Source organism: Pelodiscus sinensis, chromosome 16, assembly GCF_049634645.1.
Source record: "Pelodiscus sinensis isolate JC-2024 chromosome 16, ASM4963464v1, whole genome shotgun sequence".
Lineage (NCBI taxonomy): Eukaryota > Metazoa > Chordata > Testudines > Trionychidae > Pelodiscus > Pelodiscus sinensis.
In genome coordinates, this window is record NC_134726.1 from 1372777 (window position 1) to 1399499 (window position 26723).

Below are 26723 nucleotides of genomic sequence, written 5' to 3' on the forward strand. Positions count from 1 at the left end.
TCCCCCCCGTGCTCAGCGCCTCCCGCCCCCCAAACACAAAGCACATCCCCCCCCGTGCTCAGCGCCTCCCGCCCCCCAAACACAAAGCACATCCCCCCCGTGCTCAGCGCCTCCCGCCCCCCAAACACAAAGCACATCCCCCCCGTGCTCAGCGCCTCCCGCCCCCCAAACACAAAGCACATCCCCCCCGTGCTCAGCGCCTCCCGCCCCCCAAACACAAAGCACATCCCCCCCGTGCTCAGCGCCTCCCGCCCCCCAAACACAAAGCACATCCCCCCCGTGCTCAGTGCCTCCCGCCCTCCAAACACAAAGCACATCCCCCCCCGTGCTCAGCGCCTCCCGCCCCCCAAACACAAAGCACATCCCCCCTGTGCTCAGCGCCTCCCACCCCCCAAACACAAAGCACATCCCCCCCGTGCTCAGCGCCTCCCACCCCCCAAACACAAAGCACATCCCCCCCGTGCCCTGCGCCAGGCCTGCTTCCCGCAGGCCCTTTGCCAGGCACCGAAGCAGGCGCGGACCCAAGTCTGGGGGAGGGGGATGGCATTGGCAGGGGGCGGCAGGAGCCGCAGGCAAAGAAGCCACGGACGCTGCGGGAATACACATCAGACTCGTGTTGTTAAATGACATTAGCAATGAAACGCCAACGTCCAGCTCTTACATGGTGCACTAGGTGCCATCCCGCTGGTTACATGGTCAACAGCATTTCCCGGTCCAGAGCCGCCCTCCCGCTCGGTGGCTCCGCTGCGTCGTGGAGCCCTGCGAGGCGTGTGGCTTGGAGCCGGCAGGTGCCAAGCGGCCTGAGAAAAGGAAGCCGGGGCGGCGTTTCTGGCAGCGGACGCCCTGCGCCGGACCACGCTGGCTGCCCAGCTTGCCAGACCCCACGGCTGTCCACAGTCTGCCCGTCTCGCTGGACACGTCAACGCAAAGTAAAGGCACACAGCTGCGGGCTGAGTCACCCAGCATGCACCTCTTTAATTAGCGCAGCACCTAACTCCCCTAGACAGCTTGGCGAACGTCAGCTGGCGGATTTGCTTGCTCAGTAAAGGACCCTGGTGGGACACGGCTCGTGGCCTGAGGCCGCCCGTGGGCACACCCGGCAGCTCGAGCGCCCCATGGTTATGTAATCGACCCTTGCCCGGCCAGGTGGCAGGCAGCCCCAGCCCCACACAGGGGGCACCTGCCATTTCACACCGGTGCACCACAGCGCCACCTGGCGGAGCACACGTGGTGGTCAGTGCATGGGCACTTGAAAACTCCACAGATCCATGCATACACACAGAGACCCACATGCGCACACAGCCCTGCATGCACATGCACACACACACACAGATCCACATGCGCACACACACACACTGGCCCCCACATAGACCCCCCCCACAGACCCACACACACACACAGATTTATGCACGCGCACACACACACACAGAGCCACATATGCGCGCGCACACTCACACAGAGCCACACACACACTGACGCCCCTCACATATATATACACCCACACACAGTGTGCACACACACCCACCCACACCTACAGATCCACACACGCATGCACACTGACCTCCCCCTATATATATAGACCCACTCACAGCCACACATATACAGGCACACAGACCCCCCCAGACACACACAGTCCCACCCCCGCACCAGCTCCCTGCCCCAGGGGACATGCGAGTAACTGCACTGGATTGGCGCAAGTTGCACTGCTGTGAAACTGGCATGAAGAGCCCCGCCCACCACCCTGGGCTCTTCCCTTCCAGCTCTGCCAGGTGCCTACCCCGGACCAGGCCTGGCCCTCACCCAGCTCTGCCAGTGCCCCAGCCCCTCCCTGCTGCCCACTGCCACAGCTTCCCTGGCTTGCTGGGACCCTCCTGGCTGGGCCGTTTGCTGCCCTCTGGATACCTCCAACCCCCAGCCCCTGGCCCCTCCTGTGCCGTAGGCCGGTGCCAGCCCTGCAGTGCCAGTGCCGCTCAGCATAATCCCGGGTGTTTGCTTTGCGTTCTCAGTCCTGCCGGGCCTGGGGGAGCTCAGAGACACCCACGCTTCCTGGGCCTGCACCTTGTGCCCCGTTGACACCCCTGCACTCTTGGCCGAGTCCCATGGCTGCATGTCACACTCCTGTGGCCCAGAGTAATAGGCCCACGCAGGGCAGAATCTGGCCCCCGGCGAACGCGGCCTGTTGCCTGCTTGCCCCCCAACACCCCATTGGCTGAGAGGACACAGGGGGGCCTTTGGCAGTGAGCGGGGGGAATAACCCAATGGGCCTGATTCTCGCTGCCCTGCAGCGCTGGGCCTGGTGGCGGCGCAGACACACGGGGCCGCTGGCAAATCGGGCCCCTCTGGGCTCTGCTCTGCCGCTGGAATCTGTCGGCGAGCCAGGACAGAGGGCTCTGACCCCGAGCTGGGACTGGGGGCCGTGGCTCAGGGCGGTCTCTGGGCTGTGCTAGGCCGGGGGCAGACCCCATGATCACGGTGGTCTCTTCTGGCCTAGATCCCAGGCTAGGCCCAGCTGCTGCGGAGGGGAGGGGATTGATGCGCAAGCCGGTGCACACCCTGCTGCGCTGGGGCCTCGCCCTCGGACCTGGGGAGCAGGCCCGGCGTGGAAGGGGGATCAGAACCCAAGGGAGACGCTCGGGGCCCCTGGGCACAGTGTGAGTGGCCCCTGCGCCACGCTCCTGGAAGGGGTGGGGCCTTGGTTGGAGGGGGCGGGGCCGGGGCCAGCCAGCCCTCAGCGCTGCCCGGAGCGTGCAGCCTGGCACTCCAGCGGCGATTTAAAGGGGCCAGGGCTCTGGACACCACCGTTACCACAGCAACGGCGGCAGCAGCGGGGAGCCCTGGCCCCTTCGGAATCGCCAGGCCCCGGAGCAGTTGCCCCTCCCCCCAGCGGCGAGCCGGGGGACGCCTACAGGCGCGGGGCCCCGCCCACGCGGCCTTTTGCTGATGTTCTCTGAGCAACGGCGGACGTGGCACCCCGGGCTCCCCTCCACCGCCCGCCCCTTGAAGGGCGCGTTGCTACTGGGTTACGTGTGGCTCCCGCCCGGCCCGCGCCCAGGAACCCCTCGCCAGACGGGAGAGTCCGCGCCGCTCTCCGCCGAGTCCCTGGGGCTCCGTCGGAAGAGGGCGCTCGCCGGCCCCTCACGCTTTCAAACACTTCCCCTTCTTCTCCCGCCGCTGCAGTTTCCGCAGGCGCCGGGTCCAGGCATCCCGCCACTGGATGACCAGGCTGTTCTTGTCAGCCATTAGTCCTGGCCGGTCGGCAGGGTTTTCGCTGACCCCCATGACCAGGTATTTCCTGCTGATTTGGATCTTGGGGCACTTGCAGGCCAGGTCCTTCATGTGGATCCACAGGAAGTTGTCCCCACGCTTGACGCGCTCGTCGCGGCACTTGTAGACTGAAAGGACGTTGACGGTGAACTTGGCCCAGTTGGCCACCGTCTCCATGTCTAAGACGTTCACTTGGACAACTGGGGGAGACAAAGAGACGCTGAGAGCAGAGCAAGAGTCAGCAGTGAACACCCCCCATTCTGGCAACAGGCCAACCTCCGGGCTCAGCCTTTGCGGAGTTACTGCTGCTCTGAGGGGGACCCGGGAACCGCTCTGGCCTGTGTCACTGCACCGTCGCCAGGGGCCAGAGCCCCAGGGTCTAGTCACGGCGTCTCACCACGGCTCTTGGTGACCTGGCGCTCGAGACGCTGGGGCTTTTCCCTCCAGTGGGGGGGACGAGACATGGCTTTGTGAGGGGGGCCAAAGACGGCCCAGAAAGGTGGCCAGTGAGACGAGGCTGGCTGCACTAGCATTCCCCACAGAAAGGAAAAAACGCCCCCAACTTTCTGGAGTTTCGATGAAAAACCGGAAAATGTAACATACAAACGCACCAACCATTCCGCTGAGAAGCAACTGCCATTTGTGCCAGCCTCACGCGGCATGGCTTTCCCGGGCCTTTGAGAGCGCCTGGCCCTTCCGGAGGGGGACTGGCACGGCCAAGCCCTCCGAAAAGGCCCCCAATCACACCTGCACGGCAGGAGGACTCGACATGGCTTAATTTGCCTTTCCAGCCAAGCACCATGAACCAGAGACAGGCCCCCTGCCTCAGGCTGGGATGCGGCCGGCAGGTCTGCGGGCCAAACACCTTTTTATCTAGGGCAGGTGCATGAGGAAAGGGCAGGATGGCAGGAAACCAAAGGGGAAAGGCAGCGATTTGGCTTTGGAAGTCACAGTGCAGCAAACCGAGCTGGCAGGCCTGAGTCTTCCTTCCCCAGCCCTGGTGTTCACTGGGGTTAACCTGCACATCCACTAATGGGCTACGTGCAACCGCGCACCAGCAGTGCGCTCGGCCATGGGCACGGCCACGCGGGTCAGGATCCATGGACCCAGCTCAGACCTCACGTAGACCTGTAGAGACACGTTCACCTGCCTGGCCACTAAGCAACGGAGCTGAAAGTAGCCAGCCTCCTGCAAGGGACGTCAGACCCGGGTCCAGCCTCCTGCAGGGGACGTCAGACCCGGGTCCAGCCTCCTGCGGGGGACGTCAGACCCGGGTCCAGCCTCCTGCAGGGGACGTCAGACCCGGGTCCAGCCTCCTGCAAGGGACGTCAGACCCGGGTCCAGCCTCCTGCGGGGGACGTCAGACCCGGGTCCAGCCTCCTGCGGGGGACGTCAGACCCGGGTCCAGCCTCCTGCGGGGGACGTCAGACCCGGGTCCAGCCTCCTGCAAGGGACATCAGACCCGGGTCCAGCCTCCTGCGGGGGACGTCAGACCCGGGTCCAGCCTCCTGCAAGGGACATCAGACCCGGGTCCAGCCTCCTGCGGGGGACGTCAGACCCGGGTCCAGCCTCCTGCAAGGGACGTCAGAGCCGGGTCCAGCCTCCTGCGAGGGACGTCAGACCCGGGTCCAGCCTCCTGCGGGGGACGTCAGACCCGGGTCCAGCCTCCTGCAAGGGACGTCAGACCCGGGTCCAGCCTCCTGCAAGGGACGTCAGACCCGGGTCCAGCCTCCTGCGGGGGACGTCAGACCCGGGTCCAGCCTCCTGCAAGGGACGTCAGAGCCGGGTCCAGCCTCCTGCGAGGGACGTCAGACCCGGGTCCAGCCTCCTGCGGGGGACGTCAGACCCGGGTCCAGCCTCCTGCAAGGGACGTCAGACCCGGGTCCAGCCTCCTGCAAGGGACATCAGACCCGGGTCCAGCCTCCTGCAGGGGACGTCAGACCCGGGTCCAGCCTCCTGCAAGGGACGTCAGACCCGGGTCCAGCCTCCTGCAAGGGACGTCAGACCCGGGTCCAGCCTCCTGCGGGGGACGTCAGACCCGGGTCCAGCCTCCTGCGGGGGACGTCAGACCCGGGTCCAGCCTCCTGCGGGGGACGTCAGACCCGGGTCCAGCCTCCTGCAAGGGACGTCAGACCCGGGTCCAGCCTCCTGCGGGGGACGTCAGACCCGGGTCCAGCCTCCTGCAAGGGACGTCAGACCCGGGTCCAGCCTCCTGCGAGGGACGTCAGACCCGGGTCCAGCCCCCTGCAAGGGATGTCAGACCCGGGTCCAGCCTCCTGCGGGGGACGTCAGACCCGGGTCCAGCCTCCTGCAAGGGACGTCAGACCCGGGTCCAGCCTCCTGCAAGGGATGTCAGACCCGGGTCCAGCCTCCTGCGGGGGACGTCAGACCCGGGTCCAGCCCCCTGCAAGGGATGTCAGACCCGGGTCCAGCCTCCTGCGGGGGACGTCAGACCCGGGTCCAGCCTCCTGCGGGGGACGTCAGACCCGGGTCCAGCCTCCTGCGGGGGACGTCAGACCCGGGTCCAGCCTCCTGCGGGGGACGTCAGACCCGGGTCCAGCCTCCTGCGAGGGACGTCAGACCCGGGTCCAAAGGGAGGCAGCTGAACTAGAATCCACTGGCAAATTCATGATGACACATTTAGGACTGAATAAGGCTCTCAGCTGGTTAACACACTACAAAGGCAATTTCCCTGCTCTAGATAGTCACATCTCCCCCCCATGCTGTGAATGAGCCGCTTCTGCCAGGAGTCCATGAGCTTAATTCACACCAGCACCCTCTTCCTTTTGCTGTCCTCACATAGACCCCCCTCTGTAAACTCCGCTCCAGTTTGTCTGATGACGTGGGCGTTACCCAGGCCAGCTGGTGCCCCAGCGAAGCTGTTAGTCTCTAAGGCTACGTCTACACTGGCAGGAGTTTCCGGAAATGCCGTCACCCCCCCATGAAATTCACTTAAATCGGAGTCAGTCAGCCCTGCCCTGACTGTGGATGCAAATCGGCTCCTCAAAACCCCCACGGCCGGGGTTCCCTGCACCGGAGACGGCACCTTTCCGTCCTGGCGCCCTCCCAGCGGAGTGCGGGGGGGAGGGGGCGCGAGGCAGGGCCGGGGACGTGGACTCCCACTCACCCCCGGCGGGGACCCCCGACCATTAACTGACCCCCAGATGTGGCCACCGTGGGCCCTGGAGGCCCCTCTGGGAGGGCCGGCTCTCTGGCTGGACTGAGGCCCAACGGGCGAGGCTCGGGGGGAGTACAGGAGAGCGGCGGGCGGAGGCAGCTGAGGCGCTGGGACAGAGCAGGGCCGTGTCCCCTGCCCCTCCCCTCACGCGTCCCTGCGCCGACTCACCATAATCCTTCTTGCAGTACTTCTTCATGCTGACCTTGTAGTTGCCCTTGGCTGGCTTGCAGTAGGAGTCGCAATCTGCAGGGAAGGGACAGAGCTGGGTCAGCCCCCGGGGCTTCCCACAGACCCTGCCCCGAGGCGCTTGCACCTCCCCGCGGCTGCACCGCGCCCCCAGCCAGTGGGGCAGAGGCCAAGCTCCCGCCCCCGGGGCGTTCAGACAGACCCTGCCCCAAGGCGCTTGCACCGCCCCACGGCTGCACCACGCCCCCAGTTGCAATTCTGACCATTTATTATTTCCCCTACAGGATTTAATAGAAACGAAAGTCAATTGCAAACCAAAACATCTGGAGGGGCTGCCGTCTTGGAGAGGTGTTTCCACCAAAGCTGACAGGCTCTGAGAAAAACGTCACAGTCCCCACGGCTTTTCTCAAGGGCCAGTGATGTTGAGGAAAAGCTCCAGTGTAAGATACGGGGAGTTACCAGCGGCCCCAGCTTCTCTGGAGCGCCTCGGCTGCTTTGCACCGCGCTGCCTCCAAGCCGGGTCTGCACTGACCCGCCCTGCTGCCGAGGCTGAGCCAGAGGGCGGCTCTGAGCCCTTGCTGCGGGAGGCTCCTCCGTGGGCTAAGCTGGGAGCTTGGACCCAGGTGCGACTCGCTGGCGGCGCAGCCCTCGCGTTCCGCCTGTCCCGGGGCCACAGGGCGGGGGGCAGAGGCAAGGGAATGCAAAGGAGACACAGGCATGGCCAGGTGTTAGTCTGAGCACAGGGACCTACCTCTGCACCAGCCTCTCTCCCAGCGGTGGGGGACGGGCGCTGACAACCGGGTGTCGCCAACCCCACAGGGCATCAGGCGGCACCATCGGCCCCGCGGGCGCCTGTGACAAGCGGCAAGTTGCCAACAGCCCTCCCGGCAGGCAGCCGCGTGCGGAGAGTGGGGGCGAGGGGCACGCGGCGCCCGAGCGGGGGAGGCAGCACGAGGCTGGTCGTGGAGCTCAAAGCCAGTGTGCAGCCAGGCGCTCTGGCCAGAGCAAGGGCCCAAGTCTGAGCCTTGGGTATAGCAATGACGCCCTTAAAGGCCACGAGCTGCTCTCCTCTGTCTAGGGATGGGGGCGGCTTGTGACAAAACCAGGAGGGTTTCAGAGGAAGAAGCGGCTCTTTAAACCACGGGCAAGTATTGCCAGCGCCGCGGCCGGCCAACACCCTCGAGATTTCCCCCGTTCTGGTCCCAGGCCGCCCGCAAGCCGGCTGCCAGGAGGGGCGGAGGGGAGGGGGCCGATTAACTCACTGGGTGCTAACCCAGCTCAGGAGGAGTTGGTTGGGGCTCAGCAGGGCAAGGCTGCTGGGAGCCAGAGGAGGGTGAACTGTTGCTTAAGGAAGCTCATAGGGAGGAGAGTCCTGGCAGGGCTTGTAGCAAGCAGTTTGCAGTAACTCTGGGTATGTCTACACTACCACCCTAGTTTGAACTACCGTTACTCCTCGTTTCACGAGGAAGCCTAGTCTGAACTACCTAGTCCGTGCCGCGTGTAGCCGCGCGGCATGTAGTCTGCACTAGCGGACATTTAAAAATGGCGGCACCCGGCAACATGCAAATTAAGCCCGGGAAATTCAAATCCTGGGCTTCATTTGCAACTCCGGTTCCCGACATTACCACCCTAGTTCGAACTAGGGGGGTAGTGTAGACAGACCCTCAGGGATCATGCCACAGAAGCAGATCCAAGTAGCTGTGGTTTTTACCAAGTTCTACCTTGGGTTGGTGAGACAGTGCAAGGACATGGGTGTCAATAGGGCAGACCTTGCAATAATGAAGCCTCTTTTAGGCACTTGGCTCTCATACTCTCATTCAGCTCTGTACTGTTGTTTCTGCCATTGGGTTAGAACAGTGGTCCCCAACCTTTACGGGCTCCCGGGCGCCCAGGGGCGGGGCCAAACTCGCGCCGGGCGCCCGGGGGCGGGGCCACACTCGCGCCGGGCGCCCGGGGGCGGGGCCACACTCGCGCCGGGCGCCCGGGGGCGGGGCCGCGCGTCCTGGGGCACGCCAGGGCTGGGGCCGCCCGAGCCCCTTGTGCCGTGGGCCCGGGGCTGGCGCCGCCGCCCGAGCTGCGTGCCTGGGGCTGGCACCGGCGCCGCGCGCCCGAATGTGCCCCGGGGCTGGGGCCGCCCGAGCGCCGCGCACCAGGCGCCGGTGTGTGTCGCGCGCCTGGGGCCAGCGCCTCCAGTGCGCCAGGGGCGGGGCCAGCCCGGGTTGTTGGCGGGCGCCTACAAATGCACCGCGTTGGGGACCATTGGGTTAGAACATGTGATGACACAGGGCCAAAGCATGGGAGGCCTGTGATGCCCTCAGTGATGTTACTGGCATCACTTCCTGCATCAGTTTTGCGTTGGGGGTGTCACGTTACTGGATTTTGAGGGGAGCAGCCAGATCACTGCTGCACCCATAGGTGAGGTGTTGGCCCCAAAAATGGTATAGAAGGGGGCCATGTGGGGTGTTGAATAGAAGCTCACTGTCTGCTGATCCTGTGTACGCTAGTCATGTGAGTGTATAATGTCTGTGTGTGTAGTTAGGAGTCTGTAATCTGTGTAGATACTGAATATTTCTCTGCATGTGGTTGAGCATTGGGCAGGGCCCGGCCTATGGACATGCTAATCAGCGAGGCCCTGTGGGACAATGGCACTCGATGGGCCAAGGACACACCTAAAGAATGAGGGTGACTCACACCTAAGGGCTACCAGCAGGGAACACAGGAATAAGCCGCAGACCAGGTGATCTGCTGTAGCCAAGAAGAGGCCAGGAAGGAGGGATAAATAGGCCATGTGGCTGACTCCATCTTGGTTCTCAGCTCAGCACTTCATCCCAGAGGCAGCAGTGCAAGGATCGAAGAGCCCGGAAGACCTGTGAACCCATCCTGATCCTAGGATGTGCAACAAAGACTCTTAAGCCAGCAGCTGTAACATCTCTGCTAGAGCCTGCATCGAGGACTGGGAGATTCGGTGCATGTAACGTACTGTACTTTAACAACCTTACTCTCATGCTTTTCTTTCTCGTGGTAATAAACCTTTAGTTGTTAGATGCTAAAGGATTGGCCCAGCGTGATTTGTGGGTAAGATCCAGAGGGTAAATTGACCAGGGATCTGTGGCTGGTTTCTTGGAACCGGACAGGACTTGTTCGGGGTAGGTGGGATTGGGTGCTAGGACCCCCCACCCGTGTATGAGGCCCGGGGCCATCTGGGGCACGGATATTGCTGGGGTGTCGGAGGGGTTTTGCTCGTGAGGCTTCAGGCAGGCAGCTGGAGCGCTCTGTGGGACTGGTGTGTGGCCTGTTTGAGCCCACCCCTCTGTCCTCGCCCTCTCGCTGATGCTTCCCCTTGGCCCAGTCTCCCCCGCCCAGCCGGCGCTGTCAGCACCCCAGGAACGGCCTCGGGGCTCGTGTCCAGGCGGGCACGGGACGGAAGCAGCAGCCGCTTCCGTGAGCAGGGAGGGCATGTGCAGGGGGCGGGTGGCAGACTCCACACGGGGGGAGGGGGCAGCCTGCGGCTGTGTGCGCGGCGGTGTCTGTACACCTGGCGTGTGTGACTGTAGGGGGCGGGGCTACCGTGGCCCCCCCACTGGAGTAACTCCACTCGTGTCAATGCTGCGCCCTGGCTCTACGCCGGCGCCAGTGAGAGACGAGACAGGCGGCGCGGGGGTAGGGGAGAAGGCCCGGTGTGCGGGTGAGCGGGGAAGAGGAGCTGGGCAGCCCGCCGGCCGGCCGGGACTCGTCTGTGCGCGGGGAGGAGCGCGTGGGACCCTGGGTGTGAGAGGGAGAGCGCCAGGGACGTAGCCCAGCCCTGGCATCTGTAGGGGTGCGGGCGCAGGGCTGGAGCAGCTCCCCCCGCGAGGCCAGAGCCGCCCGCAGCATGGCGACCGGGGCGTACTGCAGCCGGCCCGGGGCAGCTCCAGTCCAGCCGGGGCCCGGCCGCGGGTCGTGCTCAGGCAGGTAACTGGTTAACGCAGGTCCCCAGCTCTCGGGCTGGAATTCCCACTGCCCGGGAGGCAGCGGAAGAGCCGCCCTGGGCCGTGCGCACGGGGCGCGCGAGCACGCTGGCACATCTGGTTTCCTTCCCCGGCCTATTTTGTTTTAAGAGAGATGTAACTTAATTAGGTGTTACGGCTGCAAATCTTTTACTGCCGGCTTTGAATTCCTCCCAGCCCTGCGCCGCCCGCCAGGTTCTGCTGGGCTAGCGGAGAACGGGCCGGAGCAGGAACATTTCCAAAGTCAGCAGAGAGCGGCCCGGAGGGTGCCCAGAGCCGGCGGGGCCGCCCCTGGGGGAGTGTGGGAGAGAGGAGAGGCCAGCTGGGCAGGCTCGCAGGGACGGGAGCGGGGGCAGAAGGGGGGAGGCAAACACCTGAAAAGCAGGAGGCTGGAAACAATGAAACACTGTTACCAGACACCTCCAAGAATGGGACACCTGCTGTGGGCTTTGCAAGCCTTTGGAGATTAAAAGGATGGGGGGGGGGGTATCTGGGGGCTCACCAATGTCGTGTGCAAGTCACCTTGCTCTGTGTGGGGGGAGAGGTTCTGGGGTACACACACACTGTCACACGCACACTCATGCACACGCACTCACATACGGACGCACACGCACATGCATACATGCACTCGCATGCGCGAACACACACACTTGCACATGCATGTGCACCCCCCCACCCCCCACACACAGACGGTTGCTTGCACCAGGCCTGAGAGCTGAAGTTGCTCTGTTGGTGGCGGGAGGGGAGCCAGGCTGGCGAATGCCCTGCCCCCGCCCCTTGCCCCATTGCGATGGCAGGGGCGGCTGGCCCAGGCACTTGTTCTGTGTGAGACAGGAAACGCGGGGCCCGGTTCTCTGCCGTGGCCCAGGGAGGGGCAAAGCGAGGGATCAAAGGGGCCAGTGGAGGCGCTAAAGTCCCCGCGTGAGCTCGCGGAGGGGGCTTGGCGAGAGCCGAGTCTGCCCCGCCCCCCGCCCCCCGCCCCTTTGCGCCAGGCAAGGGTCGCCCGACAGCTGCGACGGGTCTCACGCGAGTTTGGGAAGAAGGTGGCAGGGGACGCGCCCCGCAGGGAGGGGCAAGGCCCAGGCCAGGCACAGGGAGGCCACGGGACCAAAGCAGAGGAGGCGGCGTGGCCGGAGGAGCGGGAAGCGCCGGGGTGCAAGGCAAGGAGGCGTCCCATTGGGGAGTCTAGGCAATACCTGGGCAGCTCTGCCCGTGCCCGCTAGCTGCTGTGCCCGCCTTGCCCTTCAGCAGCGTGGGGAGCACGGCCAGGAGGCCTGCTGGGCAGCGCCGGGGGGCAGAGAGGGGAGCCCCAAGGCCTTGGGAGACGTGGCTGCGGCGTCGCCTTGGCCCCTGACCCTGCGCGGGCGGCCGGGGCGGGCGCTGACTCGCGCGTCTGCTAGCTCCAGGCAGGGCATGAGAAGGCCAAGGCCCGGAGGGAAGCGTAGGGAGGAAGAAAAACCCGTGTCCAAGACCCTGGCGCCCTCCCCCCCCACCCCGCGGAGCCAGTCGGGGCCCTAGAGGGATCGGCGCGCGTCCCTGGGGCGGGGAGGCAAATGGGATCGAAGCCCCAGGGGCTGGCCGCAGGGTGGAGGCTGCTCTGCTCTGCCCAGGGACTCCGGTCCCCCGGCGCTGGGAGGGGACAGCCGCTGCCCGCCCCACAGTCACCCGGGTGGGGCCAGCCTGTGCCTGCTGATGGGGGAGGGGCAGCTGCCCCGGGGCCCCGAGGCTCCTGGCCGTGGTGCCCCTCCCGTAGCAGTGGCAGCGGCTGGAGCCCCGGCCCAGCAGCTCCGTCGGCCCCCGCCCCCGGGCAGTGCTCAGCGGGGCCCTCGGGGGAGAGGGCCGGCGCGTGGAGACGGAAGAGCCGGCCCCGATCCCGGCGAGAGAACGCTCTAGGCCCCCCCGGGGAGCGGCCGCTGGGCAGGCAGGCGGTGGCACATGTCACGCGGCTTTGGTGGCTTCCCAGCAGTAGGCGGATTTCAACGCCTGGTGCTCGCCGGAGGAGCTTTGTGCCGGGCTGGGCCCGAGAAGCCTGTTGGGTGCCCAGTGCCAGCGCGGGCGCCAATGGGGCAGGCAGGGACCAGCCAGGCGAGGGACAGACCAACCCGGGCCTAGGGGCTCACCTGCTGGCTCTTCCGTGCTGGTGACCACGGAGGTTGGGTTGATGGCAGGAATCTCTGGAAAAGAAAGAGGCAGAATCTTAAGGCCGGGGGCTGCTCCGTCAGCCGCTGGGGTGGGTGTGGCGGGGGGCGTCTGCTCTGCAACCCGGGTCCCCACCTGACTGCGCCTGGCTGGTGGGGCTCCCATTGACGCACCCACGTGTGGACTGGCCCAGACACCCGGGCCCGGCCTGGGCAGAGAACAAGGCTCTTCCCGGGGCAGAGACGAAGGGAGGGGGAGCCGGACACTGGGCTGGGGGCAGGGGAAGCATGGAGGGAGCAGACTAACCAGTGTGGGGGGCTCAGGGGCCTGTACCCCCCCAGGGGAACTAGGGCTGTCGGCCCGTCCTCTCACTCCTGCATCGGGCCCAGGCGGGGCCGCACCTCGGGGCAGCACTAGCCCCTCCCTGCGCTACCGGCTGGCGGAGTCACAGGAGCCGGGTCGGGGGAGCGCGCCGCGCCGTCACAGTGGGGCAAACCCTAGACCTTCCGCGAGTGGGGAGACCCTGGCTGGCAGCCTGCCCGGGGCGGCGCCTCCTGCTGGTTCCCTCCCGGCTGTGCAGCACTGGCAGGGCAGGAGCCTCTGCCGTTTTCCTTAGCCCCTGTGCCTGGGGGGGGGCGTGTACAATACGCACGGGGCCGAGGACCCTCCAGCGTGGAGGAGCCCGGCAGCAGGGACACGCTAGCTCCTGCCCTAGACAAGGTTGGGGGTCGACCCCCCAGGAGCCCTTCCGGGGTTCAAGGGGCTGAGGGAGCCCCGAGGGCAGGGGGCGGGGATGGGCCCTTCCCTGTGAGGGAGCGCAGGAGCCAGGAAAGAGCCCCACACACGGGGCCCCCCCACTCACTGATGCAGGGCGCCACCGGGGACCGGCTCTGCTGGTAGCCCTTGGCACAGCGATTGCAGGTGAGTCCCGTCACCCCGTCCTTGCACGGGCACTGCCCGGTGGTCTGGTTGCAGGTTTTCCCGGCGGCGCCGACGGGGTGGCAGTCACACGCTGGCAAAGGAGAGACAAAGAGACGGGTAAGCGACAGGCCGTGGCCAGCAGCCACCCCATGCCGGGCCGGCGGGCGTTCCGGAGCTGCCGGCAGGGCCGACGCTTCGGAGAAGAGACGCTGCGCCACGCCGGCGAGACGGGCCCAGCCTCGCGGCACGCGCCTGGTCGCCGGCGTCGGGCACCGCTGCTGCTAGTCCCTCTGGGGCCGAAGGATGGTGGGGACCGTGAGGAGCGGAACCCTCCAGGAGTGTCTCGCCAGCCCCTGCCGACACGGGGCCCGTGGGGTCCTGGGCATCGCACGGCCGGGTGGAAGGGACACGAGGGGATGGGCCGGGCCTGGGGTGCGGAGAGACAATTCTGGCCTGCAGGACGGGAGCCGCCCGGAGCTGGATTTCAGGGCTTTGGCCAGAGGATGCTCCTGCTTCCTTTCCTAGGGCAGGGAGCGGGCCCGGCCCCCCGCGCGGTCTCCTCCGGGCACGGCCCTGGAGCGCAGGGCCTTGGAATTGGCTCCGCCAGCTGCCTGCCGCCCTTGGCGCTTTGGGCATCCCACGGGCGGTTCCCCCACCGCTCCGCTCCCCGGGCGAACCAGCTGCAGCTGCCTCAGGGGCCTGGCGGGCCTGGGAGGAATTGCCATCCACTCTCCAGCCGGCAGCTGGCCCCGCCAATTAGCCAGCCCCGCGCCCGGCGGTGGAAGCGAGAGTGTTGAGGCTCATTAAAGGTAACTAATGACGCCTTGCGAGGGGGCGGGGGAGGGGAACAAACAGCTGGGGTCCAGCGGGGGATTGGAAGTTTGGAAAAAGCGGGTAAGAAGTGACCCTGGCCTGTCGGGAAAGGGGGAAGCCCTGAGGCGGCTCTGCTTGTTCCCTGGCGGCGTGGCACGGCGGGAATCTGCGGAACCGAACCGGGGCCGCCCGCCCGGAGGAAGCCCTGAGGCGGCTCTGCTTGTTCCCTGGCAGCGCGGCGCAGCGGGAATCTGCGGAACCGAACCGGGGCCGCCCGCCCGGAGGAAGCCGAGGCCCTGGGATGAGCTGCAGCCCAGCCATGCCACCTGCATCCTGCGGGCAGGCTGCTCTGGGGAGGGGCACTTCTCGTACCCTGGGCAGGGGGCTGGAACCAGGCCTGGACTCCAGCTGTCAGAACAAGGATGGAACCTCCTTATAACACCCACGTGCAGGCACACACGTGCACACGCACACACACGTGTGCACACACTCGCACACACGTGCACACAGTCCGTCCCCCCTCTTCAGGGACACCGCTGAGCCAGAGTCCATCTGAGGCGCCTGTCTTCGCTGGCCTTTCCCTTTCCCGTCCTCCCCGGGGCGGAAGGGGCGTGTCCCTAGGCGGGGCTCTGGAGCCACCGGGTGAAGCCAAAGTGGCTCGTCTTGGTGCTCCCCAGCGCAGCTGCTCTCCGGCCCACGGGAGGGGTGCGAGTGGCGCGTTCCCCGCCCAGCCCGCCACCCAGAGGACGCGCCGCGCGCTCGCGGGGGGCGTCGCAGCTTCGCTCCCTGCCGCGCCAACAGGACACGACCGTCCCTCGGCCGGGCTTGGCCCGGGGCCGGCTCAGACCTGGGGGCGGGCTCGCTTCCCACCAGTGTAACAGCCAAATGGGACTCCGAAGCCCAACCCTGCCCCCCCAAGATGTTACCATTCCCCTAACGCTCACCAGATGGGAGCTTGTCAGCACAGCACCCCGCTCGCCCAGCGAGAGCACGCAGCCGCTAATGGGGACCAGATGCCGGGGCCTTATCAGACGTGCTTTTGGCCAGGGAGTTTGGGGGCTCAGCTGTGATAACAAATGGGCAGCAGTTGAGGGAGTCCTGGCTGGCAAGGGGCCCTCAGCCACACAGGCCCTGCTTCGGCCCAGCAGTGCCAGGGCTGCGACCCCGGCCTCCCAGCGGTCCGCAGAGCTCCCGAGGAGCTGGGGGATCCGGCGGGCGCTTGGGGCTGATCTGCAGCGTGTGACCCAGGGCCCAGTGCTGCCTGGAGCCCGGCCCACGCCAGCGCTCACACCTGGCTGCAGCTCGGGCTAGCCCTGCCCCACAGCTTGTCAACAGGCTTCAATACGCAGCAAGCCGAACCCGTCCCCGTCCCCCGAACGCCATCGGACACGGCTGAGCACACCCTCGCCGCTTCATCCGCTGCGCTCCAGACTTCCCACCGGGCAGACAGCTGCGACGCGGCGCGCTGGAAACTCCCACAGAGGCTCAGCCACCCTCCAGGAAACAGTGTCGGGAAATAGAAAAGCGCTTGGCAAAGAGACAACTCAGGGGGAGAGGATCGAGGTCTGTACAGTCCTGACTGGTGTGGAGAAAGTGAATAAGGAAAAGTGATTTATTCCTTCCCATAACACAAGAACTAGGAGTCATCAAATTAAATTAATAGGCAGCAGGTTTAAAACAAACCACAGGAAGTTTTTCTTCACACAACCTGTCAACCTGTGGAACTCCTTGCCATAGGATGTTGTGAAGACCGGGACTTTAACAGGGTTCAAAAAAGAACTAGACAAACACATGGAAAATAGATCCAGCAACGGCCGTTAGCCAGACTGAGTAGGGAGGGTGCCCTGGCCTCTGTTTGCCAGAAGCTGACAATGGGCGACGGGGGAGGGATCACTGGATGGTTCCCTGTTGGGTTCCCTCCCTCTGGGGCACCTGGCATTGGCCACTGTGGGCGACAGGACCCTGGGCTGGATGGGCCTTTGGTCTGACCCAGTCTGGCTGCTCCGATGGTCTCTCGGAAGCGCCCCTGCAGGCGGCAGAGGGGTCCCCACAGCAAGAGGGAGACACGGGGATGCGAACGCTCATCTACAGGGCGCAGAGGGTTAGTTCTCATCATCTCTCGCGTGCCAGGCCCGGGGGACGCCAACAGAGCCGGAAGCACCACGCTGTGGGACTCATCCCGCCAGCCCCACCGCCAGGGCCTCTCCCTGCCTTGCCCTGGCCTGGAGCAAGGGCACGGTCTCCGTCAGCCCTTGGCGAGTCCTCTGCCGGTTGGCCCGGGACGTGGCCGTGACCACGCTGCAGGCTCGGCCGCCCTCGGAAGCTCTTCCCGTGCCCGTTTGGGGCCGTGGGCGCGGGGCCGTAGGTAGCAGGGCCGTTAATCCCCTGCCCACTGGCATCCAGGCGGGAGAACCAGCCCTTTCACAGGCCTCGCTCCGCCCAGCCCAGGGAGGGGGCCTTCGCGTGGCCTCTTCCCTCCCCTGCTGTGGAGAACGTGGCCAGTGGAAAGGGGCCTCCGGCGGCACATCCTGCCCCCGGCCCCGCCCGTGTGGCGTGAGCTGGAGCAGCCTCCATTGGGGGACCCAGGCCTGCGCGGCGCCATGCTGGGGCAAACGGAGAGGTGCAGCGTGGCACCCGACGGCGTGGCCTGCAGCCGGGCTCCCAGTGGCCCAGAGCCCAGAGCCCAGAGCGGAGTCACCAGCTCAGCGTGGAGCCCGGCCTCGCCCTGCTGCGGAGGCTGGCGTGTGGCCGAGCGCTGGCCACTGGGAAACCCCTTCAGTGGCGCGGCTAGAGCCCAGGCTCTCGCACGCCACCGCGCGCCTGGCGGTTCACCAGCCTTCGCCCGGAGCGCCACGCCCGCTGGGCCCGCTGCCCTTTGGCGGAGGGGTCACTGGAGTCACCCAGACGCAGAGCTCTCTGGACATGCTGCCCTGGGCGTGTCGCACAAAGCTGGGCAGCCAGGACTCCGGCCCCACTGCCTGTCGGGAAAGTGAGTCGAGGGAGGGTCATGCTTTGCTTCCTTTCCCGCAGGGGTGGCAAACGCTCAGAGCCCCAGTGCCCTGAGTTCACAGCCACGGCTGGGCCACCAGGCTGAGCCGTTTGCTCCGCAGACGTTGTCCTGCCGAGGCGATCTGTGTCCCGGCCCCGCTTTCCCGCAGGCGTTGGAGAGCCCTGGGCTCCAGCCAGGTGAGCAGCCTTTGAAAACTCGGCTTTCCTGTTGCTGTTCTGGGCAATTCCTTGGCTCTTGTCCTCAGCCACATCTAGCGCAGAGCCCGCCGGCCTGCTGGAACGCCTCCTCATCCGGATTAGCATTGGGGCTTCCGTTATTGCGAGCTGTTGAAAACGCTGCCAGGAGTCGGCCCGCGGAGCTGCCTGCCCCGAGCCCCAGCGCTTGGATTGCCCCTGGAAATGGCAGCAACCCAGGAATTCTAGCCCCGGCCTCGCGCCTGGCACCTGGCCGGAGTCGGGGCGATCTGCAAACAGCGCACGAAGCAAACCCGCGGGGGCAGGATCCCGGACGCTCCTGCCCTGGTGCTCGTTTCAGCCCACGGCAGGAGGGTCCAGGCCCCCACTGGAAATGCTGCTTAGTGCTCGCGCCAGCCGGGCTCGGGGCTGGAACTCAATTCATCGCGGCTGTTTTGGAAAATAAAATGAAAATGTCCAGGCTTCATCGAAACCCTTGCTGTGGGGTGGGGCTGGGAGGAGGGCTCGGGGTGCAGGCTGCCCGGGGGAGAGCGGACAGCCCCAGCCTTCTCTCACCGCAGCAGCTTGGGGCCGGGAGAGACGCGCCTGTCCATGGCCGCTGCAGCGGGCACTGCCAGGGGAGGGCGCATGTCCCCCGGCGGGGGCAGGTCCGGGTTCGTCGGTTCCCTGCGCTCCCCGGCCAGAGGAGGAAGGCAGCAACCGGGGCACCTTCCCCTGGCTCCCTGACGCAGGGGAGCAGCCGGCAATGGGGAGCTGCAGCCCCCCTGCCCTCCCTAAAGGAAACAGGGTTGGGGGGCTCGGGGCTGGGGCAGTCCCATCCCCCCAGCCCCTTACAGCTGCCTGGTGATGCTGTAAGGGCTGATGAGAGCCAATCCCATCCGGGCACGCTCCATGTCCCTGGCACAACAAGCCCTGCTCTGGATTTACGGTAGCGCGGACGTCCGGGGCAGTTCTTGGCCAGGCAGGCAGACTGACCCAGACGCTCGCCCCGCAAAGGCCCTTCCCTTGTGCTGAGCGCTATACGGCCGGCCACAAATTGCTGGCAAATCCAGCCGACACCCCTGACCCGGAGCCCAAGGCTACAGCTGCAGAGCGAACCCAGGCACAGCCCCGCCAGGCCAGACGGCAGCAGAAAGCGCGCGGAGCCTAGAACCCCAGGGCGGGCAGAGCCCTCAGGAGCCATCGGGTCCCGTCCCCAGCCCAAGGCAGGGCAAGACCCAACTCAATCAGCCCAGCCAGGACTTAACCACTCTCAGGGGGTGGAGATCCCCCCTCCCTAGGGAACCCAGCCCAGCGCTCCCCACCCGCCTCGGGAAATCGCTGTCACACCTTGCACCATTCCGGGGACACGCTCCCCAAACCGTGGCTGACACAACTCCGGCTTTGGCTCGCAGGGGTGCCGGGTGCTTGCCTCCTGAGGGGCGTGGGCAAGCTTTGGCCACGTGTGCGCCCACCTGCAGGCTGGCGTGGGCCATAGAACCACAGCAGCCCCATGCGGCATTTCGATTCCTGTCACTCCCCCCAGCCGGGCCGCTGGGGCTCCCAGGAAGCCCAGCCCGGCAGCCAGGGCCACGGACTGTCCAAAGCCAGCGGGAGGGAAGCCAGCTCTGCCCCTCCTCAGCAGCAGCACACCCGGCCCTGCCAGCCCTGCCCGCCCTGGGTACGCGAGAGCGTCTCAGGCTGCAGCATCGCCCTGCCCTCGCGCTCGCAACGGGCCTGTCCCAGCAGCCTGCAAGCTGCGGCCTTTGCCGTGTGGATGCGGCAGCCAGAGCCAGGGCACTGTCACGGGGCCCCTCCCTCAGCTCAGCACGCGGCACTACCTCTGCCAGGGGCTGGCAGTACGCACCCACCCTCCGCCGGGGTCTCCCTGCCCGCCTGGCCGGCTCCTCCAGCCGCTCGTCTCCCTGCCCGTGCGGGTGGCGCCGCCTGGGCCACCTGCAAGGGAGCACCTGAGCACCCCGCACAGAACACAAGCAGGGCACCGCGGGCGGGCGAGGGGGGTGCCAAGGGCGGGGCAGAGGAGACGAGAGCTCGCTGACAGCTCTGTGCGGCCGTGGAGACTGGACGCGGTTGGCTAGCTTGCTTCCACCTTGTCCCTTTGGTGCGACAGGCCCCTGGGGAGGCTCAGGCTCGGCTGGAGCTGGGAGTAAGCTCAGGAGACGCCCAGCCGAGCTTTCGGGGGCAGAGGAGTTGGGAGCAGGCAGAGCGGTTTCTGACGCCTGCTCCTCGCCGAGTCCTGGCAGAGAAGAGGGCTCGGCGTGGGGACCCGGAGCTGCGGGGACGGCGCGGGGGCGCTGGCCGGAGGAGCCGGGCAGAGAGAGCTGCCAGTCCCGTTCGGCAGGCATGGCATCGCTTTGCAGCCTCTGCCGGTCTGAGCAGCCGCGGGCCACGGTGCCGGCCGAGCCGCCAGGAGGCAGCAGCAGAGGGGTCTGGGAACGACCGTGCCGAGCTCAAGGGCAGGGCAGGTGTGCCAAGGGCGAAGGGAAGGCGGAATAAAGGCCTGCCTCAGCAAGCTGCCCCCCCGCCGCGCTGCCAGGGCGGGCGGGGGAGGGGAGGGGCGGGGACGACGGCAGAGGAGGCCGCAGCGATCCCCCCTCCCTGCCCCCCAGAGGAAATGACTCAGGGCTTTTTCCAGGAACCACACGCTGCTGACAAGTCTGCTGCCCGCCTTCGGCATCCGTGCTGGGCTGCAGCAGCCAGGGAGCCGGGTCCTGCGTAGCCAGGTGGCCTGACAGCCGGGGCCCAGGGCAGGCAGCCGTGTCCGGAGATGGCAGGAGACAAGCCGGCCTGGGCTAGGCCCCACAGCCACCATCCCTGGAACGAAACCTGGGAGGACGAGACCCTGGCTGCCTTTTCTTGCAGCCCTTGTGCAGCGAGATGCACGCGCCGGCCGCACCCTCGCAGTCCCAGCCTCCGAGCCCTGTGGTCGCAGCGCGGGGGACTCTGGCAGGAGGGCCCCGGCCTGGGACACAGCTCATGTGCCTGCCAGTCCAGAGGCAGAAAACAGCCCCTTGCAGGGTGGGGGTGGGAAACGACACCCTCAGCAGCACCACAGGCCACGGGGGCACGGGCCCTGCCCCAACGAGCCACGTCCCCTCCCACTGCCATGGCAGGACACCCAGCTTCCTTCTGGCACGAGGCTCACTGAAACCCCCGCCCCGCTGGGCCCCCATCATGCGGGGCAGGCACTGCCGAGCCAGGGAGCCTGGAGCCAGCGCCAAATCCCCTGACCACGGCAGAGCCAGCCCGGAGGCCAGACACGTGCCCCGGGCCTGCCAGCTCAGCCAACAAGTCGCTCTAGGGTCCTAGTGTCCGGGCTGCCAAGTGGGTCTCGGAGACCCCGCTCTCAGCAGCGCCTTCTGCCCCGGCTGCTCTTCACCCTCTGCTCTCCGGGGGTACGTCTACACTAGTCCCCGAGTTCGAACTACCTGTTATTCCTCCTGGGATGAGGTTAAACAGGTAGTTCGAACTAGGGCTTTATTTCGAACTACCGGGTCCCTGCCGTGTGTAGACGTGGGCAGTTAGTCTGGACTTGTAAATTTCAAAAACAGCGACCGGCCGGGAAGATGCAAATCAAACACGGGATATTTAAATCCCGGGCTCGATTTGCAACTTGGAATGCCGGATTAGCCTCCCTAGTTCGAACTAGGGGACTGGTGTAGACATACCCCGGGTCTGCGCTGCTCCCATTCGTACCTCACACCATGGGGGAGGGCTGCCGGACAGACGGCCCCGGAGTCCACATGTGTGACGTAGTGGGGGGTAACTGGCTAACTCACTGGCTGCTGCCTGTAGCACCACCGAGCAAGACAGGCGATGAGTCACTATGCAAAGAGGGTGTCTCAACCTGTGGGTACGTCTAGACTACAGGGTTTTGTCGACAGATACCGTCGACAAAGCTTCTGTCGACAAAGAGCGTCTAGACACATTCAGTTCTGTCGACAAAGCAAGCTGCTGCCTGGAGCAAGGGCCAAGCTGCTTTGTCGACAAAACTCTGTAGTCTAGACACCCTGTCTGACCAGCTAACCCCCATGGAGAGGAACAAAGGAAGGTGGATGCTGCCCTGGCTGGGGGGCAGGGCTGGAGGAGAGTTTAGTTAGTTTAGTTTCTGTCTGGGAGGATGGAGGAAGCAGCCTCAGCAACAGGCTGGGGGGTTTAGAAGCCGAGACCCCCCACCCCCATATCAAGGGGGGCTGAGGCATCCTAGGCCTGCCCTGTAACCTGATGACATCTGTGCTGTGCTGTATGCTGGAGAACCAATAAACCACCTCTATTCTACTGGCTGGTGGAGTCTTTTCATGCCATTCCGGGGGTGCCGTCCCCGCTCCGTCAGCCCTGCTCCAGCGGCCAAAGGACAAGCGGCTCTGGTCATATTTGTCTCCCCCTGCACAGTTGCACCCCCTTCAGAATCCTTGGGAGCTGCTGTTTGTACGTAGGTCCTACACAAAAGCAACGTTCTCTGCTCTGGCACTCCTTCTGCCAGCACAGCCGCCCATTGCGTCCCCGCTCCTTCTGCCAGCACAGCCGCCCATTGCGTCCCCGCTCCTTCTGCCAGCACAGCCGTCCATTGCGTCCCCGCTCCTTCTGCCAGCACAGCCGTTCATTGCGTCCCCGCTCCTTCTGCCAGCACAGCCGCCCACTGCGTCCCCGCTCCTTCTGCCAGCACAGCCGCCCATAGCGTCCCCGCTCCTTCTGCCAGCACAGCCGCCCATAGCGTCCCCGCTCCTTCAGCCAGCACAGCCGCCCACTGCGTCCCCGCTCCTTCAGCCAGCACAGCCGCCCATTGCGTCCCCGCTCCTTCTGCCGGCACAGCCGCCCATAGCGTCCCCGCTCCTTCAGCCAGCACAGCCGCCCATTGCGTCCCCGCTCCTTCTGCCGGCACAGCCGCCCATTGCGTCCCCGCTCCTTCTGCCAGCACAGCCGACCACTGCGTCCCCGCTCCTTCTGCCGGCACAGCCGACCACTGCGTCCCCGCTCCTTCAGCCAGCACAGCCGCCCATTGCGTCCCCGCTCCTTCTGCCGGCACAGCCGCCCATTGCGTCCCCGCTCCTTCTGCCGGCACAGCCGCCCATTGCGTCCCCGCTCCTTCTGCCGGCACAGCCGCCCATTGCGTCCCCGCTCCTTCTGCCGGCACAGCCGACCACTGCGTCCCCGCTCCTTCTGCCGGCACAGCCGACCACTGCGTCCCCGCTCCTTCAGCCAGCACAACCGACCACTGCGTCCCCGCTCCTTCTGCCGGCACAGCCGCCCATTGCGTCCCCGCTCCTTCTGCCAGCACAGCCGCCCATAGCGTCCCAGCTCCTTCTGCCAGCACAGCCGCCCATTGCGTCCCCGCTCCTTCTGCCAGCACAGCCGCCCACTGCATCCCCGCTCCTTCTGCCAGGACAGCCGCCCACTGCGTCCCCGCTCCTTCTGCCAGCACAGCCGCCCACTGCGTCCCCGCTCCTTCTGCCAGCACAGCCGCCCACTGCGTCCCCGCTCCTTCTGCCAGCACAGCCGCCCATTGCGTCCCCGCTCCTTCTGCCTGCACAGCCGCCCACTGCATCCCCGCTCCTTCAGTCTGCACAGCCGCCCATTGCGTCCCCGCTCCTTCAGTCTGCACAGCCGCCCACTGCGTCCCCACTCCTTCAGTCTGCACAGCCGCCCATTGTGTCCCCGCTCCTTCTGCCAGCACAGCCACCCATTGCGTCCCCGCTCCTTCAGCCAGCACAGCCGCCCACTGCGTCCCTGCTCCTTCAGTCTGCACAGCCGCCCACTGCATCCCCGCTCCTTCAGTCTGCACAGCCGCCCACTGCGTCCCCACTCCTTCAGCCAGCACAGCCGCCCACTGCGTCCCCACTCCTTCAGCCTGCACAGCCGCCCACTGCGTCCCCGCTCCTTCAGCCAGCACAGCCGCCCACTGCGTCCCCACTCCTTCAGCCTGCACAGCCGCCCACTGCGTCCCCGCTCCTTCTGCCTGCACAGCCGCCCACTGCATCTGGGTGAGGAGGACTCATGTCCCTCCCAGCTGGGACGGTGCCCAGAGGATCTGGCCAGACATGCAGGTGGGAGAAGACAGGCTCCCGGCCTTTCCGGTGGTGGCCTGGCTGCCCCCAGCCTGGGAATGGTGAGTCATGCAGGGTGGCGCTGAGGGGCGCTGTCGTGGACTCCCACAGAAACCTGGGTGACCCGCCTGGGTGGCCCCTCAGTATCTGGAGGAGCTCGGGCTGGCGTGACGGCCATCGTCTGAGCTCTCCTCCCTGTGGGTGACGTGGTTGTGCTGCCTCAGGCCGAGCGAAGCGGGGAGGGCAGGCCCGACGGGAGGCAGCAGGCAGTGCAGCTGAGCCAGGAGCAGCAGTGCTGAGTGCTATTGGCAGCCCCAGGAGCTGGGGGCTCAGCCACTCCAGTCCCCAGAGCCGGGACGTCGCTCTGCACCGCACAGCTTGGATCCGTTACCTCAGCCGCCCCTACACCCAACTCCCACCAGTCGGTTCCAGGCGGAACGGGGCCACCTGCACCCACGCCACGCGGCTCGCCAGGGCCACGAGACCGAGAGGGAACCCAAGGACTCACCCCGCTCGCTTTCCAACCGGGGCGGCCTCGGCTCTGTGCATGGGCCGTGGGGGAGGGCGGCCGCGTCGGGCGTCACAGAGGCAGACTCAGGGGAGGGATGGAGCCACCCTCGGTGCCTGGGGGGATGAGACTCGCGGCCCTGGCAGTGACATGCTGGGTGCCTCTGGGGCGTGTGCTTTGCTACCTGTCTGCTCCCCTCACGCTCCCTGGCAGGCAGCTGGGGCCTTCGCCTGCAGCCAGACGGCGAGAACAGCCCCAAGAGTGGGGCTCAGAGCTGGGCAGCCCATCCGCCCTGGGATGGCACGAGGAGAGAAGAGCGGGGTCCTGAGAGAGGCAGTGGTGCTGCCCAGAGGGGGGGCAAGAGGAGGGAGGGTGAAAAGAAGGGGAGGCGGGGAGGTGAAGGGATGAGGGGAGGAAGGGAAGCAGAGAAGGGGTGAGGGGAAGGGAGAGGCAGTGACGAGGAGACGGGAGGGGGGGAGAGAGGAAGGGTGCGGGGAGGGGCGAGCGGAGGAGAGAGGCAGTGGAGAGGGGACGGGAGGGAGGGGAGAGGGTGGGCGAGGGGATGGGAGGGGCAGTGGTGAGGGGAGGGCAGGGGCAAGGAGAGGGGACGGGGGCAGTGGCAAGGGGAGGGGCCAGGAGGGAGGGGCGGGGTGAGGCGCAGGCGCAGGCGAGAGCAGCCCACCTTTGCAGGCCCTGCGGTCGGAGACGGGCCGGGCCAGGTCGCGGTAGAAGCCCTCCTTGCAGTAGTGGCAGTGCCGGCCGGCCGTGCTGTGGCGGCAGTTGAGGCAGACGCCGCCGCTCTTGCGGCCCGACAGCTTGTAGAGCTCCATGTTGAAGCGGCAGCGCCGGGCGTGCAGGTTGCAGTTGCAGGCTGCGGGGAGAGGGGCAGAGGGTCAGCAGGCACCGAGGGGCCTCGGCCGCAGCACGGCGCCCCCGCCCGCCCCACCCCGCCGGGCCCGGCCGGCCTGCCCCAGCGCACGCCACGGCTGAGCCCAGCGCCGGGGCCGCCCCTGTGCTCTGCGGCGCCGGAGCTCCCGGCCCAACCTGCCCGGCTGCGGCGCCGCCCCCTCCCGAGCGCGGAGGCTGGGAGCCGGGGAGCGGCGCGGGCTTAGGCCGGGCTGTTCTGCTTCCCGCTGGTGCTGCCAGTGGGCGCGGGCCCTGCTGCCTCCCCGCTCCTGCCCCACAGCCCCGCGGGGAGGGGCAGGTGCTTGGTCTGCGCGGGGCCCGAGGCCGGAGGGACCAGGCAGGGCTGGCGGGCAAAGGCCTACGCAGCGGGCGAGGGGCTCAGGAGAAGGCAGCTGCCCGGCGCCTGCTGGCTAGCCATGAGCATCGTCTCCTTCCTGGCCTGGCCCTGGCTCAGCCGCCGGCCACGCAGCCGGGGCCTGCACGTGCAATCTCCTGCCCGCTGGGCTGGCGCGGGGTGGCTGCCGAGGGCTGGGGGCTGCAGACCAGTGTGGAAGGGGCGGTGAGGCTGCAGCACCCAGTGCAAACGCAGCTGGGCACCCGCCAGCCTGCAGCCCCCACGGCACCACCTCCCTCGCTGCCACCGAGACCGGCTCCCCGGCACAGAGCCGGGGCGGGGGGAGAGGCAGGCCCCAGCACCGCCCGCCAGCGCCCGGCGCCCACGGCTAGGAGCTCCGCTGGCCGGTACGGCTAGGCCCCGCCTGCTGCTGCCGTGAGAGCGACTCTCCCAGGAGCCGGGTATAATTGTCCCCATTTGAGAGACGGAGGATTTCTAGCCCAGAGCCTCCAATGTATTTAGGCTCCTAACGCCCATTGGAACTGGGGGAGTTAGGCACTTTGCAGTGCTGGGCCTCCGTGGCTCTGCCCTGTTACTGGCAATGGGGCTTTGCTCCTGCGGGCACAGGGGCAGGATTGGGCCCTGAGGTGCAAGGGGAACTAGGGCTCCCTGCTTGTTGCTTCCTGGCCTGCCCCACCCCCCTCCCCTGTCAAAGGGCCACCCGCCTTGCTCTGGGCTGTGCAGGGCCAGGCCCGTGGGGAGCGGGGCAGGGTGCTGGGGGGCTGCAGCAGAGGGGTTCGCCCCCGACCCAGCCGCAGAACCCGAGGGGGGAATTCCAGCTCCACGTGTGGGAGATGAGAAGGGGAAACGCTGCCAGTCCCTGTTTTACACTCTCGCAAAACGATAATGGGAACAAGATTTCCTTGGGCGAGACCCAGCCCTGCCCCTCCCCCGCGGCCTGGGAAACAGCCCGGCCAGAGTTGTTCCAGGCGTGCTGTGAAATTCATTACCGTGTCAGCCGAGATTTAACTGCTGGGCCTGCTTGCCACTGGCGGAATGGCCCCGCCTGCCGCCTCCCGCCAGCTCCCAGCCTCAAACAGCTGCCGGCTGCCTCCTGAGCTGCTCTTTCAGGCCCAGCCGCGCGGGGGAAATGGGGTCCGAAGCGCCCTGCCCTTCCCCCCACACCAGACCTCAGCCCACCCCTCCGGAGATGGCAAAGAGCCCGGAACATTGGCCTGCC

The 26723-nt window shown here is 66.6% G+C and overlaps 1 protein-coding gene across 1 annotated transcript in view; it reads right to left on the minus strand.

Annotated features, from left to right (window-relative positions):
• Positions 1-599: 599 nt before the first annotated feature.
• Positions 600-26723, minus strand: part of NTN3 (netrin 3) — a 58504-nt gene continuing 32380 nt past the window's right edge. The window contains exons 3-7 of the mRNA XM_075899023.1: positions 24926-25114; positions 13616-13765; positions 12735-12788; positions 6611-6685; positions 600-3464 (exon numbers count right to left, since the gene is read on the minus strand). Coding sequence (XP_075755138.1) covers positions 3136-3464; positions 6611-6685; positions 12735-12788; positions 13616-13765; positions 24926-25114 — 797 coding nt within the window. The 3' untranslated portion in view covers positions 600-3135. The remainder of the gene's footprint in view (positions 3465-6610; positions 6686-12734; positions 12789-13615; positions 13766-24925; positions 25115-26723) is intronic.